Raw genomic sequence first — 14,589 nt, 5'->3', positions numbered from 1 at the left:
CATGCTTGTAGCCGCCGCCACCTCCTGGGGCAGACTGGGTGGGGCAGCCATTCCTCCCCTTGAAAGGCAGCTGGAGAAGCGATGTGGGGAAGGAGGCGAAGTACAAAGATGAGAAGGGGGCAGAAAAGGGAATGTGGGTGGGGAGGAATGCTCATTTCTACAGGTGACTGCCGCAAGCGGGGGCACTGAAGGTACAAATGATAATCCAGAGAGGCTAACATTTCCTTTGCTCCCCAAGAAAGAACAACATCTGCAGCGCCGGCAGCTTACACAGTATGGTTTTATTAAAAAAAAAGACACTTTAATCAAACAAATCTCTAAACTTGTACAATGAAAATTCAATACAAAATCCACCCCGAACATGGCATGGTTTCAACACACTTCATTTCATTTTAATTTGGAGGGATTCCTGACAACATTTCATGGCTCAACCCTTTTCATGCCTTCTTTGAGAAAAAAAAATAACTCACAGCTTTCCGTTGTGGCTACTGTCAACTGATGGAGCCAGCCAAATATGCAAAAGGAAGGGCGCCTTGGAAGTGTTTGCAGACACCTCTGTGGGGAGGGGAAATGTGAGAAGAGCATCACGGAGGGCACACGAGCCTGGGGCCACGGCGTCTCTCCCCCCATCCCCACTGGGACAAGCTTTGGCCAAGGCTTTATAAAAAAATGTTATGAACTTGCTGCTCCAAATTCCCAACAGGACATGAACGCAGCATATTTCTCTGTATAAACTTGGGGTGGGAAAGGGTTGAGGTTCTCGTCAACTAAGTGTACAGCAAGATACCAATTAACACACAAAGTTTTGCCACATGTACCCTGTGAACATCAGCTCATTGCACATGCAAGGGAGACAGAAGGATCACGAGAAAGTGTGGTTCACATCCCTTATGGTGTTTGTTTTCATTACTTCCGTGGCCCATTTCTTCTGCTCAGGTTGAGGACGACTGATAATATTGCCCGTAGTTCCATGCATTTGGGTAGTTGTACTAGAAGGAAGGTGAGAGGAGGAAATGTTAGCAAATGCACACAGGCCCGGCCCAGTAAAAAGGAAAAGGTTGTCCCCTGCGCAAGCACCGGTTGTTTCTGACTCTGGGGTGACGTCGCGTCCCGACGTTCTCATGGCAGACTTTTTTACGGGGTGAACATATGAAGCTGCCTTAAACTGAATCAGACCCCCCTTGGTCCATCAAAGTCAGTATTGTCTACTCAGACTGGCAGCAGCTTTCCAGGGTCTTTTCATGCCTCCTTGCCTGGACCCTTTCTAGTTGGAGATGCCGGGGATTGAACCTGGGACCTTCTGCTTACCAAGCAGATGCTCTGCCACTGAGCCGTCCCTCCCCAAAACATGTTTGGCTGCTCTATGAAGCTGCTTTATACTAAATCAGACCCTGGGTCCATCAAAGTCAGTCTTGTCTACTCAGTCTGGCAACAGCTCTCCGGAGTCTCAAGCTGAGGTTTTTCGCGTCTACTTGCCTGGACCCTTTTTTAGTTGGAGATGCCAGTGGGGATTGAACCTGGAACCTTCTGCTTACCAAGCAGATGCTCTACCACTGAGCCACCATCCCTCCCCTACATATGAAGCTTCCTTCTACTGAATCAGACCCTGGGTCCATCAAAGTGAGTCTTGTCTCCTCAGACTGGCAGCAGCTCTCCAGGGTCCCAAGCTGAGGTTTTTCGCCTCTACTTGCCTGGACCCTTTTTTAGTTGGAGATGCCGGGGATTGAACCTGGAACCTTCTGCTTACCAAGCAGATGCTCTACCACTGAGCCACTGTCCCTCTCTTGCTTTCCCCAGTCATCTACACTTCCCCCCCCCCCCCCAGCAAGCTGGGTCCTCATTTGACCGACCTCAACCGGATGGAAGGCTGAGTCAACCTTGAGCCGGCTACCCGAACCCAGCTTCTGCTGGGACCTAACTCCAATCGTGAGCAGAGAGCTCAGTACTGCCGCTTTAGCCCTCTGCGCCACGGGGCTGTGTGTGCTGGCGTGCAAAAGCTGAAGAGCTGCCTCAAGAAAGTGGCTCTTCCAAAAGGCAGATATGCTCCCCTCCCACCACGTAATCCTTAATCCTGCAGAAGGAGCCACTGTAACAGCCTGCGGCTGCACTGGACAGGGGCTTGTGTCTACAGGGCAGCTGGTTCCCACCACCGTTCTTTGCAGTTCAGCAGGCAGAGATGCCCACTCACCTGGTACCAGGCGTTGTAATTGTAGGCCGCTTGACTGGCTTGCAGCTCTCCGTCCGTCATCTGCCCCGCTGCAAGAGCTGCCTCTTCCATGTGGCCTCTCTTCTCGTCCGGCTCCTCGCAGCTGCAAGATGAAACGCACGGGCTATTACCTGGCAGGGCTGGGAGCCCGTTTGCTGCACAGCATACCCAAGATGCTTGGGCCCAGAGTCTGGTTCTCACAGCATGGCGGGAGAGGACTGAGGAACAGGCCAGAAGCTGGACACAGCCACAGAATGCTGCGTTTGGGATACTCTTTGAAATTACCTTTGGTGTAGTGGTTAAGTGTGCGGATGCTTATCTGGGAGAACCGGGTTTGATTCCGCACTCCTCCACTTGCACCTGCTGGAATGGCCTTGGGTCAGCCATAGCTCTTGCACAGTTGTCCTTGAAAGGGCAGCTTCTGGGAGAGCTTTCTCAGCCCCACCCACCTCACAGGGTGGACCTGAGAGCCAGTTTGGTGTAGCACTTCAGTGCACAGACTCTTATCTGGGAGAACCGGGCTTGATTCCCCACTTCTCCACTTGCACCTGCTGGAATGGCCTTGGGTCAGCCAGAGCTCTCACAGTTGTCCTTGAAAGGGCAGCTTCTGGGAGAGCCCCAGAAGCTGGGTGGAAGATAAAGGAGATTGTGAGCCGCTCTCATCTTCATCATCTACTTTGAGGAACCACGTATCAAAGCCCACGAGGTGGAGTTTTCCTTAGAACAGCCTTTCCACTCAGGTGAGCCCAGTCCCTCAGATGCAAACAGCACCTGCCAGCTGGGTGTTTGCACAGAGAGCTTCGCTTGCAAGCCACCCTCAGGTCTTCTCAAGCGGTTGGAATGGTGGCTTGCGCCATGAGACAACAAGCAGCAACACAGGCCATCTGAGCGCCACCTCCCTGGAACCGGTGGGGAAACAAAGTGCATGACGGGCTACCTCCTATTGCTCTTTGGGGAAGGAAGCCAGGAAACCCACTGGGCCAGCTGGGACCCAACCTGCACAGAAGCCTGCAAAGACTACAGCAGGAGGGTAGATCCAAGTGGGCAGCCGTTGGTCTGAAGCAGTAGAACAAAGTAGAAAGGAAGTGCACCTTGAAGACCAACGAAGTTTTATTCAGAACGTAAGCTTTCGTGTGCTACTTAATCAGACAAGGAATCAGGTACAGTGGGTAGAGCTACACATAGCAGGTAGGCAGTGGTTTAGAATGCCAGAAGACTCCAAGGAGTCTCAGAGCGGCTCACAATCTCCTTTACTTTCCTCCCTCACAACAGACACCCTGTGAGGAGGGTGTGGCTGAGAGAGCTCTGACAAAAGCTGCCCTTTCAAGGACAACCTCTGCCAGAGCTCTGGCTGACCCAAGGCCATTCCAGCAGGTGCAAGTGGAGGAGTGGGGAATCAAACCCGGTTCTCCCAGATAAGAGAGCTCTGGCTGACCCAAGGCCATTCCAGCAGGTGCAAGTGGAGGAGTGGGGAATCAAACCCGGTTCTCCCAGATAAGAGAGCTATGGCTGACCCAAGGCCATTCCAGCAGGTGCAAGTGGAGGAGTGGGGAATCAAACCCGGTTCTCCCAGATAAGAGAGCTATGGCTGCCCTAAGGCCATTCCAGCAGGTGCAAGTGGAGGAGTGGGGAATCAAACCCGGTTCTCCCAGATAAGAGAGCTATGGCTGACCCAAGGCCATTCCAGCAGCTGCAAGGGGAGGAGTGGGGAATCAAACCCGGTTCTCCCAGATAAGAGAGCTATGGCTGCCCTAAGGCCATTCCAGCAGGTGCAAGTGGAGGAGTGGGGAATCAAACCCGGTTCTCCCAGATGAGAGAGCTCTGGCTGACCCAAGGCCATTCCAGCAGGTGCAAGTGGAGGAGTGGGGAATCAAACCCGGTTCTCTCAGATAAGAGAGCTCTGGCTGACCCAAGGCCATTCCAGCAGGTGCAAGTGGAGGAGTGGGGAATCAAACCCGGTCCTCCCAGATAAGAGAGCTCTGGCTGACCCAAGGTCATTCCAGCAGGTGCAAGTGGAGGAGTGGGGAATCAAACCCGGTTCTCCCAGATAAGAGAGCTCTGGCTGACCCAAGGCCATTCCAGCAGGTGCAAGTGGAGGAGTGGGGAATCAAATCCGGTTCTCCCAGATAAGAGAGCTCTGGCTGACCCAAGGCCTTTCCAGCAGCTGCAAGTGGAGGAGTGGGGAATCAAGCCTGGTTCTCCCCGATAAGAGAGCTCTGGCTGACCCAAGGCCATTCCAGCAGGTGCAAGTGGAGGAGTGGGGAATCAAACCCGGTTCTCCCAGATAAGAGAGCTCTGGCTGACCCAAGGCCATTCCAGCAGGTGCAAGTGGAGGAGTGGGGAATCAAGCCTGGTTCTCCCCGATAAGAGAGCTCTGGCTGACCCAAGGCCTTTCCAGCAGCTGCAAGTGGAGGAGTGGGGAATCAAGCCTGGTTCTCCCCGATAAGAGAGCTCTGGCTGACCCAAGGCCATTCCAGCAGGTGCAAGTGGAGGAGTGGGGAATCAAACCCGGTTCTCCCAGATAAGAGAGCTCTGGCTGACCCAAGGCCATTCCAGCAGCTGCAAGTGGAGGAGTGGGGAATCAAACCCGGTTCTCCCAGATAAGGGAGCTCTGGCTGACCCAAGGCCATTGCAGCAGCTGCAAGTGGAGGAGTGGGGAATCAAACCCGGTTCTCCCAGATAAGAGAACTATGGCTGACCCAAGGCCATTCCAGCAGCTGCAAGTGGAGGAGTGGGGAATCAAACCCGGTTCTCCCAGATAAGAGAACTATGGCTGACCCAAGGCCATTCCAGCAGCTGCAAATGGAGGAGTGGGGAATCAAACCCGGTTCTCCCAGATAAGAGAACTATGGCTGACCCAAGGCCATTCCAGCAGCTGCAAGTGGAGGAGTGGGGAATCAAACCCGGTTCTCCCAGATAAGAGAACTATGGCTGACCCAAGGCCATTCCAGCAGCTGCAAGTGGAGGAGTGGGGAATCAAACCTGGTTCTCCCAGAGAAGAGAGCTCTGGCTGGCCCAAGGCCATTCCAGCAGCTGCAAATGGAGGAGTGGGGAATAAACCCAGTTCTCCCAGATAAGAGAACTATGGCTGACCCAAGGCCATTCCAGCAGCTGCAAATGAAGGAGGGGGGAATCAAACCTGGTTCTCCCAGAGAAGAGAGCTCTGGCTGGCCCAAGGCCATTCCAGCAGGTGCAGGTGGAGGAGTGGCGAATCAAACCCGGTTCTCCCAGATAACAGAGCTCTAGCTGACCCAAGGCCATTCCAGCAGGTGCAGGTGGAGGAGTGGGGAATCAAACCTGGTTCTCCCAGAGAAGAGAGCTCTGCCTGGCCCAAAGCCATTCCAGCAGGTGCAAGTGGAGGAGTGGGGAATCAAACCCGGTTCTCCCAGATAAGAGAGCTGTAGCTGACCCAAGGCCATTCCAGCAGGTGCAGGTGGAGGAGTGGGGAATCAAACCTGGTTCTCCCAGAGAAGAGAGCTCTGGCTGGCCCAAGGCCATTCCAGCAAGTACAAGTGGAGGAGTGGGGAATCAAACCCAGTTCTCCCAGAGAAGAGAGCTCTGGCTGACCCGAGGCCATTCCAGCAGGTGCAGGTGGAGGAGTGGGGAATCAAACCCGGTTCTCCCAGATAAGAGAGCTCTAGCTGGCCCAAGGCCATTCCAGCAGGTGCAGGTGGAGGAGTGGGGAATCAAACCCAGTTCTCCCAGATAACAGAACTATGGCTGACGCAAGGCCATTCCATTCTAGCAGGTGCAGGTGGAGGAGTGGGGAATCAAACCCGGTTCTCCCAGATAAGAGAGCTGTGGCTGACCCAAGACCATTCCAGCAACTGCAAGTGGAGGAGCTGGGAATCAAACCTGGTTCTCCCAGATAAGAGAGCTCTGGCTGGCCCAAGGCCATTCCAGCAGCTGCAAGTGGAGGCGTGGGGAATCAAACCCGGTTCTCCCAGATAAGAGAGCTCTGGTTGACCCAAGGCCATTCCAGCAGCTGCAGGTGGAGGAGTGGGGAATCAAACCCGGTTCTCCCAGATAAGAGAGCTCTGGCTGACCCAAGGCCATTAAAGCAGCTGCAAGTGGAGGAGAGGGGAATCAAACCTGGTTCTCCCAGATAAGAGAGCTCTGGCTGACCCAAGGCCATTCCAGCAGCTGCAAGTGGAGGAGTGGGGAATCAAATCCGGTTCTCCCAGATAAGAGAGCTCTGGCTGACCCAAGACCATGCTAGCAGCTGCCAGTGGAGGAGTGGGGAATCAAACCCGGTTCTCCCAGATAAGAGAGCTGTGGCTGACCCAAAACCATTCCACCAACTGCAAGTGGAGGAGAGGGGAATCAAACCTGGTTCTCCTAGATAAGAGAGCTCTGGCTGACCCAAGGCCATTCCAGCAGCTGCAAGCGGAGGAGTGGGGAATCAAACCCGGTTCTCCCAGATAAGGGAGCTCTGGCTGACCCAAGGCCATTCCAGCAGCTGCAAGTGGAGGAGTGGGGAATCAAGCCCGGTTCTCCCAGATAAGAGAGCTCTGGCTGACCCAAGGCCATTCCAGCAGCTGCAAGTGCAGGAGTGGGGAATCAAACCCAGTTCTCCCAAATAAGAGAGCTATGGCTGACCCAAGGCCATTTCAGCAGGTGCAAGTGGAGGAGTGGGGAATCAAACCCAGTTCTCCCAGATAAGAGAGCTTTGGCTGACCCATGGCCATTCCAGCAGGTGCAAGGGGAGGAGTGGGGAATCAAACCCGGTTCTCCCAGATAAGAGAGCTCTGGCTGACCCAAGGCCATTCCAGCAGGTGCAAGGGGAGGAGTGGGGAATCAAACCCAGTTCTCCCAAATAAGAGAGCTATGGCTGACCCAAGGCCATTTCAGCAGGTGCAAGTGGAGGAGTGGGGAATCAAACCCGGTTCTCCCAGATAACAGAGCTCTAGCTGACCCAAGGCCATTCCAGCAGCTGCAAGTGGAGGAGTGGGGAATCAAACCCGGTTCTCCCAGATAAGAGAACTATGGCTGACCCAAGGCCATTCCAGCAGCTGCAAGTGGAGGAGTGGGGAATCAAACCCGGTTCTCCCAGATAAGAGAGCTCTGGCTGACCCAAGGCCATTCCAGCAGCTGCAAATGGAGGAGTGGGGAATCAAACCCAGTTCTCCCAGATAAGAGAACTATGGCTGACCCAAGGCCATTCCAGCAGCTGCAAATGAAGGAGGGGGGAATCAAACCTGGTTCTCCCAGAGAAGAGAGCTCTGGCTGGCCCAAGGCCATTCCAGCAGGTGCAAGTGGAGGAGTGGGGAATCAAACCCAGTTCTCCCAGATAAGAGAGCTCTGGCTGACCCAAGGCCATTCCAGCAGCTGCAAATGGAGGAGTGGGGAATCAAACCCAGTTCTCCCAGATAAGAGAACTATGGCTGACCCAAGGCCATTCCAGCAGCTGCAAATGAAGGAGGGGGGAATCAAACCTGGTTCTCCCAGAGAAGAGAGCTCTGGCTGGCCCAAGGCCATTCCAGCAGGTGCAAGGGGAGGAGTGGGGAATCAAACCCAGTTCTCCCAAATAAGAGAGCTTTGGCTGACCCATGGCCATTCCAGCAGGTGCAAGGGGAGGAGTGGGGAATCAAACCCAGTTCTCCCAGATAAGAGAACTCTGGCTGACCCAAGGCCATTCCAGCAGGTGCAAGTGGAGGAGTGGGGAATCAAACCCGGTTCTCCCAGATAAGAGAGCTCTGGCTGACCCAAGGCCATTCCAGCAGGTGCAAGTGGAGGAGTGGGGAATCAAACCCGGTTCTCCCAGATAAGAGAGCTCTGGCTGACCCAAGGCCATTCCAGCAGCTGCAAGTGGAGAAGTGGGGAATCAAACCCGGTTCTCCCAGATAGGAGAGCTCTGGCTGACCCAAGGCCATTCCAGCAGCTGCGAGTGGAGGAGTGGGGAATCAAACCCGGTTCTCCCTGATAAGAGAGCTCTGGCTGACCCAAGGCCATTCCAGCAGCTGCAAGTGGAGGAGTGGGGAATCAAACCCGGTTCTCCCAGATAGGAGAGCTCTGGCTGACCCAAGGCCATTCCAGCAGGTGCAAGTGGAGGAGTGGGGAATCCAACCCGGCTCTCCCAGATAAGAGTCTGCACACTTAACCACTACACCAGACTGGCTCTCCAAGCAGACCATCTCCGTGAGAATGAGGTCCTCAGAGCCCCACAATCTCTTCAAGGAGCAACCACAGAGTCTCTGCTCCTGTGAATTGAAGGGGAGGTGTTTGTGAGTTTCCTGCAGTGTGCAGGGGGGGTTGGACTAGATGACCCTGGAAGCCCCTTCCACCTCTAGGATTCTGTGATTCTGCTAAAGGGCCAAGAGCTCGTACCCATTTTCAGCTTTCCTTTTCAGAGTCTCCTGTTCCTTCAGAAGGGCCTGATGCTCTTCGTAGGCACCCAGAAGCCTGTCCAAAGTGAAAGAGAGAAAACATCATTCTCAGATTAGACTTTGGGGGTTGGAAATGCAGGTCGCTTCTGCCACAGGCCTAACTCCAGTCTCCCCGCTGCCCCCCCCCCCAAACTTTCAGAAGTCCCACGGAGCAGGACAGCATGCACCTCTGGCCAACGCTGGGAAACACACCGCTTGCGAGGATAAAGAAAACCTCGCCAGCCTTAAATTGCTTGTGGATCATTCCGCAGTAGAGGAATCTTCTACCAGAGAGGACACCAAAATCCCATTTCCTTCGACAGAGTCTGACTGGCAGGTTCCTGGCCTGAGCAGAGAACACCCCCCCCCCCAATTCTCCCCCAGACATCCCAAACGTTCCTTGCGACCTGCCCTTTCATTGAACCACATCACAGAGGCTGGGATAAGCTCCGGATAAAAGCTCACTTGTTCACATCCAGACCAAAATCTTCAAGGAACTCCACTTTCCGCTGAGAAAACAGGATCCTCATCTTGATGGGCAGCGTTCCGCCAATGGCTTTGTCAAAGCAGGCCGTGATGTGCTCTTCGTTTTGCTTCAGGTCTCCGTTGTACTCCATTTCCAGCAAGTTCAGATACAGTTTGGGGTTATCCTAAACCCAGAGAGAGAGAGAGAGAGATCTGGACTGTATGCTGCTTTCGAGAACAACAGAAGTGTCCTTACTGCAATATTAACCCAGTTTCCCCACGACCGTAGCAAGGGGGGGGCCACAGTGCTTGAAGCAGAAGACCCCTCTCCCCCCCACCTTAAGCAGGAAATGGCTGACAAACCACCATCTGCAAAATCTGGGGGTGAACCTATGAAGCTGCCTTCTACTGAATCAGACCCCCCTGGGTCCATCAAAGTCAGTCTTGTCTACTCAGACTGGCAGCGGTTCTCCAGGGTCCCAAGTTGAGGGTTTTCACACCTATTTGCCTGGACCCTTTTTAGTTGGAGATGGTGGGGATTGAAGCTGGGACCTTCCGCTTACCAAGCAGGTGCTCTACCACTGAGCCACCGTCCCTCCCCAAACTCTTGTCAGTTCCAGACTGGCAGCGGCTCTCCAGGGTCTCAAGCTGAAGTTTTTCACACCTATTTGCCTGGACCCTTTATAGTTGGAGATTCGAGGGATTGAACCTGGGACCTTCTGCTGACGAAGCAGATGCTCTACCACTGAGCCACCGTCCCTTCAAATGTTATCTGCGCTGTACGCTGTAGGATACCAAACATTCTGAAATGTCTGTATGAAGCCTGGCTGCTTCCCTAGTGGCTGTCACAGGAACCTCGACAGGCTGGGAAACTGGGCTACAACCAATCACATGAATTTTAACAGGGATAAATGAAAAGTTCCGCATTCGGTAGGGAAAATCCCATGCATGGTTATAGGATGGGGGAGACTTGTCTTGGCAGTAGTCTGTGCGAAAAGGATCTCAAGGTCTTAGTGGACCATACGCTGAACTAGAGTCAACAGTGTGATGTGGTGGCTAAAAAGGCAAATGCAATTTTGGGCTGTATCAAGAAACGTCTAGTGTCCACATCACATGTTGTGATGGTATCGCTTTACTCTGCTCTGGTAAAACCTCACCTGGAGTCTTGTGTTCAGTTTTGGGGACCACACTTTAAGAAGAATATAGACAAGCTGGAACGGGTCCAGAGGAGGGCGGCGAAGATGGTGAGGGGTCTGGAGACCAAGTCCTATGAGGAAAGGTTGAAGGAGCTGGGGATGTTTAGCCTGGAGAGGAGGTGGCTGAGAGGTGATAGGATCACCATCTTTAAGTACTCAAAGGGCTGTCATTTAGAGGATGGCGTGGAATTCTTTTCTGTGGGCCCAGAAGGTAGGACCAGAACCAGTGGGTTCAAATTAAATCAAAAGAGTTTCTGGCTCAACATTAGGAAGAACTTCCTGACCGTTAGAGCGGTTCCTCAGTGGAACAGGCTTCCTCCTCGGGAGGTGGTGGGCTCTCCTTCCTTGGAGGTTTTGAAACAGAGGCTAGATGGCCATCTGACAGCAATGAAGATCCTGTGAATTTAGGAGGAGGTATCTGTGGATTACCTGCATTGTGCAGGGGGTTGGACTAGATGACCCTAAATGTCCCTTCCAACTCTATGATTCTATGAATCTCTTCCCCCTGTATACAACCTGCAACATGTACAACCTGCACACATATACAAATCTGTATACAGATTTGCAAGCCCTATTCCCTGCCAACGCAATTAAAGTAAAGCCAGCCACCAACCACCTCCTCCAGGAAGAGATGCACAAGGGCAGCAAGAAATCTGTGTGTGTGTGTGGGGGGGAGGAAATCTTCCCCCATGTCTACCCACTCAGTCAGCACTGTTTTGATCAGGGCAGAATCAGAACCCACACCCTGACTGCAAAAATTGCTGGAAGCGAGAGAGGAAGGCACTCAGGCACACGCTAGGGACTAGCAATTCCTCCCAATCTACTTGCCTGTGACTCGGATGACCTTTGAGTGTGAAGAAACAAGAAAAGGAGGATACTGGATTTATATCCCGCCCACCACTCCGAAGAGTCTCAGAGCGGCTCACAATCTCCTTTCCCTTCCTCCCCCACAACAGACACCCTGTGAGGTAGATGAAGATATTGGATTTATATCCCGCCCTCCACTCCAAAGAGCCTCAGAGCGGCTCACAATCTCCTTTCCCTTCCTCCCCCACAACAGACACCCTGTGAGATAGATGAAGATATTGGATTTATATCCCACCCTCCACTCCGAAGAGTCTCAGAGCGGCTCACAATCTCTTTTCCCTTCCTCCCCCACAACAGACACCCTGTGAGGTAGATGAAGATATTGGATTTATATCCCCGCCCTCCACTCCGAAGAGTCTCAGAGCAGCTCACAATCTCCTTTCCCTTCCTCCCCCACAAGAGACACCCTGTGAGGTAGATGAAGATATTGGATTTATATCCCGCCCTCCACTCCAAAGAGTCTCAGAGCGGCTCACAATCTCCTTTACCTTTCTCCCCCACAACAGACACCCTGTGAGGTAGATGAAGATATTGGATTTCTATCCCGCCCTCCACTCCAAAGAGTCTCAGAGCGGCTCACAATCTCCTTTACCTTTCTCCCCCACAACAGACACCCTGTGAGGTAGATGAAGATGTTGGATTTATATCCCGCCCTCCACTCCGAAGAGTCTCAGAGCGGCTCACAATCTCCTTTCCCTTCCTCCCCCACAACAGACGCCCTGTGAGGTGGGTGGGGCTGACAGGGCTCTCACAGCAGCTGCCCTTTCAAGGATGTCTGCCAGAGCTATGGCTGAACAAAGGCAGCTGCAACTGGAGGAGTGGGGAATCAAACCTGGTTTTCCCAGATAAGGGTGTACGCACTCAAACCACTACACCAAACTGGAAGAGTGGATCCCAACACACTCTTTCACAGTGGCATCACTAGTATGACACCCACTCCTACCATGGAATAAATCCAGGGCTTTTCTGTAGCAGGAGCTCCTCTGCATATTAGGCCACGGCCCCCTGATGTAGCCAATCCTCTGACAGCTTAGAGGGCTCTTAGAACAGGGCCTACTGTAAGCTCTTGAAGGATTGGCTACATAAGGGGTGTGTAACCTAATAGAAGATAACGAAGAATTGTAGATTTATACCCCACCCTTCTCCCTGAATCTGAGTCTCCGAGTGGCTCACAATCTCCTTTACCTTCCCCCCCAACGATTTTGCCATTCTTTTAGCTTTTTAATTTGATATCTTAACTGGAATGTTTTGAAGCAATTATAGCAATCAGTTCTAACCTGACTGCTGAGCAGTTGGGTTAGAACGGATAAAAGGAGGTACTTCTTCACCCAATGGGTGATTAACATGTGGAATTCACTGCCACAGGAGGTGGTGGCGACTACAAGCATAGCCACCTTCAAGAGGGGGTTAGATAAACATCTAGAGCAGAGGTCCATCAGTGGCTATTAGCCACAGCTTATTGTTGGAACTGTCTGGGGCAGTGATGCTCTGCCTTCTTGGTGCTTGGGAGGGGCACAGTGGGAGGACTTCTCGTGTCCTGGCCCCACTGGTGGATCTCCTGATGGCACAGGGTTTTTTGGCCACTGTGTGACACACAGTGTTGGAATGGATGGGCCACTGGCCTGATCCAACATGGCTTCTCTTATGTTCTTATAGCAATTCCCCAGCCTGGCAGCTTGGGAATTTCATTACCATCGGTATTATTATATTCTGTTGTTTTTAAAAAGGTTTCTGGCCCTCATTTCCTTCAGAATATATGGACAGCTCTTGACTTAAGAGAGCTATTGCTGACCCAAGGCCATTCCAGCAGGTGGAAGTGGAGGAGTGGGGAATCAAACCCGCTTCTCCCAGATAAGAGAGCTATGGCTGACCCACGGCTATTCCAACAGCTGCAAGTGGAGGAGCGGGTAATCAAACCCAGTTCTCCCAGATAAGAGATCGCACACTTAACCACTACACCAAACTGGCTCTCAGGAGACAGACAGAGGTAGGTGAGGCTGAGAGAGCTCTCCCATAAGCTGCCCTTTCAGGGACAGCTCTGAGACAGCTATGGCTGACCCTAGGCCATTCCTGCAGCTGCAAGTGGAGGAGCAGGGAATCAAACCCGGTTCTCCCAGAGAAGAGATCGCACACTTAACCACTACACCAAACTGGCTCTCAGGAGACAGACAGAGGTAGGTGAGGCTGAGAGAGCTCTCCCAGAAGCTGCCCTTTCAAGGACAGCTCTGAGAGAGCTCTGGCTGACCCAGGCCATTCCAGCACATTCAAGTGGAGGAGGGGGAATCAAACCCGGTTCTCCCAGAGAAGAGATCGCACACTTAAGCACTACACCAAACTGGATCTCACTCTATTCAGCTTCCAAAGACAGGAGTTAACTTCTTGCCACGCCCAGAGAGTCCTGCCTCTGGGGGAGTGGGGAGTAGGGAGGGGGGCATCCTGGAAACCAGGCCAGTCAGGGCAACGTCAGATTAGAGGGACTTGCCTCTCCATGTCACAGCAACGTGCATTGCAGATTCAGGTCAGATCATCACAGTTGCCAGCCAGAGAAGCCTCTCGGAAGAGGCCACGAGGGACGCCCAGCCCACCTACCCTGTCTCTGTCGATGGCCTCCACGAGCACTTTGCGGGCCTTCAGCAGGGACTTCTGGATCTTGAAGAGGTGCCGCGCGAGTTTCACGGCAAAGAAGGAGGCTTCGTAGCTCGACTTGGAGTTCCTCACCGCCTCCTGCAGGAGGTGCTCGGCCTCTTCCAGATTCCCATGCCTGCGCTCCAAGCTCACTCGGCGCAAACGGATCATGGCCAGCCCAGAAACGTTCTCCTCAAAAGTCTTCAGGATTCTTCTGGCTTCATTGATATTCCCTGGAAGGGGCAGAGAGAGGGGGAGAGAGAGAGAGACAATGTCCAGGCTGTGTTGTTTTCTGGCAGGAACACAGAAGTCACTGCAGTCCAGAGTGTGCCTTCAACATCCCCCAAGTCGCCCCACTCAGCATTCCAAGCGAAGTAACACAGACAACCATTCTAGCATATCTTAAGACAACTAAATGCCTTCAGCCCAAAGCTCTGTTGGGGGGTGTCCTCAACATCTCTCTCTCTGAATGAGCCTTCTCAACATCTCTTTCTCTCTCTCTGAATAAGCCTCCGGAATCAGCTCTCTCTATCTGAAGCTAGAACCCAGCAGCCATGTTCGAGCAACTGAAGGAGCTGAAATTGCAGGGAAATTTACAGCTAAAATTGCATCCAGGTGACAGAGAGGTGATGGTAGCTGGCTAGTGTGATGTTCTAGAACAGGGGTCATAGAATCGTAGAGTTGGAAGGGACCTCTGGGGTCATCTAGTCCAACCCCCTGCACAATGCAGGAAACTCACAAACTCCTCCCCCTAAATTCACAGGATCTTCATTGCTGGAAGATGGCCATCCAGCCGCTGTTTCTAAACCTCCAAGGAAGGAGAGCCCACCATCTCCCAAGGAGGAAGCCTGTTCCACTGAGGAAT

General features: G+C 52.9%; 1 protein-coding gene across 1 annotated transcript in view; it reads right to left on the bottom strand.

The window, feature by feature from the left end:
* Nucleotides 1-262: 262 nt before the first annotated feature.
* PRPF39 (pre-mRNA processing factor 39) overlaps nt 263-14,589 on the bottom strand; it is a 61,065-nt gene continuing 46,738 nt past the window's right edge. Inside the window, exons 10-14 of the mRNA XM_060261998.1 lie at nt 13,689-13,957; nt 9,037-9,221; nt 8,534-8,608; nt 2,189-2,309; nt 263-989 (exon numbers count right to left, since the gene is read on the bottom strand). Coding sequence (XP_060117981.1) covers nt 933-989; nt 2,189-2,309; nt 8,534-8,608; nt 9,037-9,221; nt 13,689-13,957 — 707 coding nt within the window. The 3' untranslated portion in view covers nt 263-932. The remainder of the gene's footprint in view (nt 990-2,188; nt 2,310-8,533; nt 8,609-9,036; nt 9,222-13,688; nt 13,958-14,589) is intronic.

Source organism: Heteronotia binoei, chromosome 21 (genome assembly GCF_032191835.1).
Source record: "Heteronotia binoei isolate CCM8104 ecotype False Entrance Well chromosome 21, APGP_CSIRO_Hbin_v1, whole genome shotgun sequence".
Taxonomy (NCBI): Eukaryota; Metazoa; Chordata; class Lepidosauria; order Squamata; family Gekkonidae; genus Heteronotia; species Heteronotia binoei.
The sequence above is the reverse complement of the archived record's forward strand: the minus strand, read 5'-3'. Positions and strand labels throughout refer to the sequence as shown.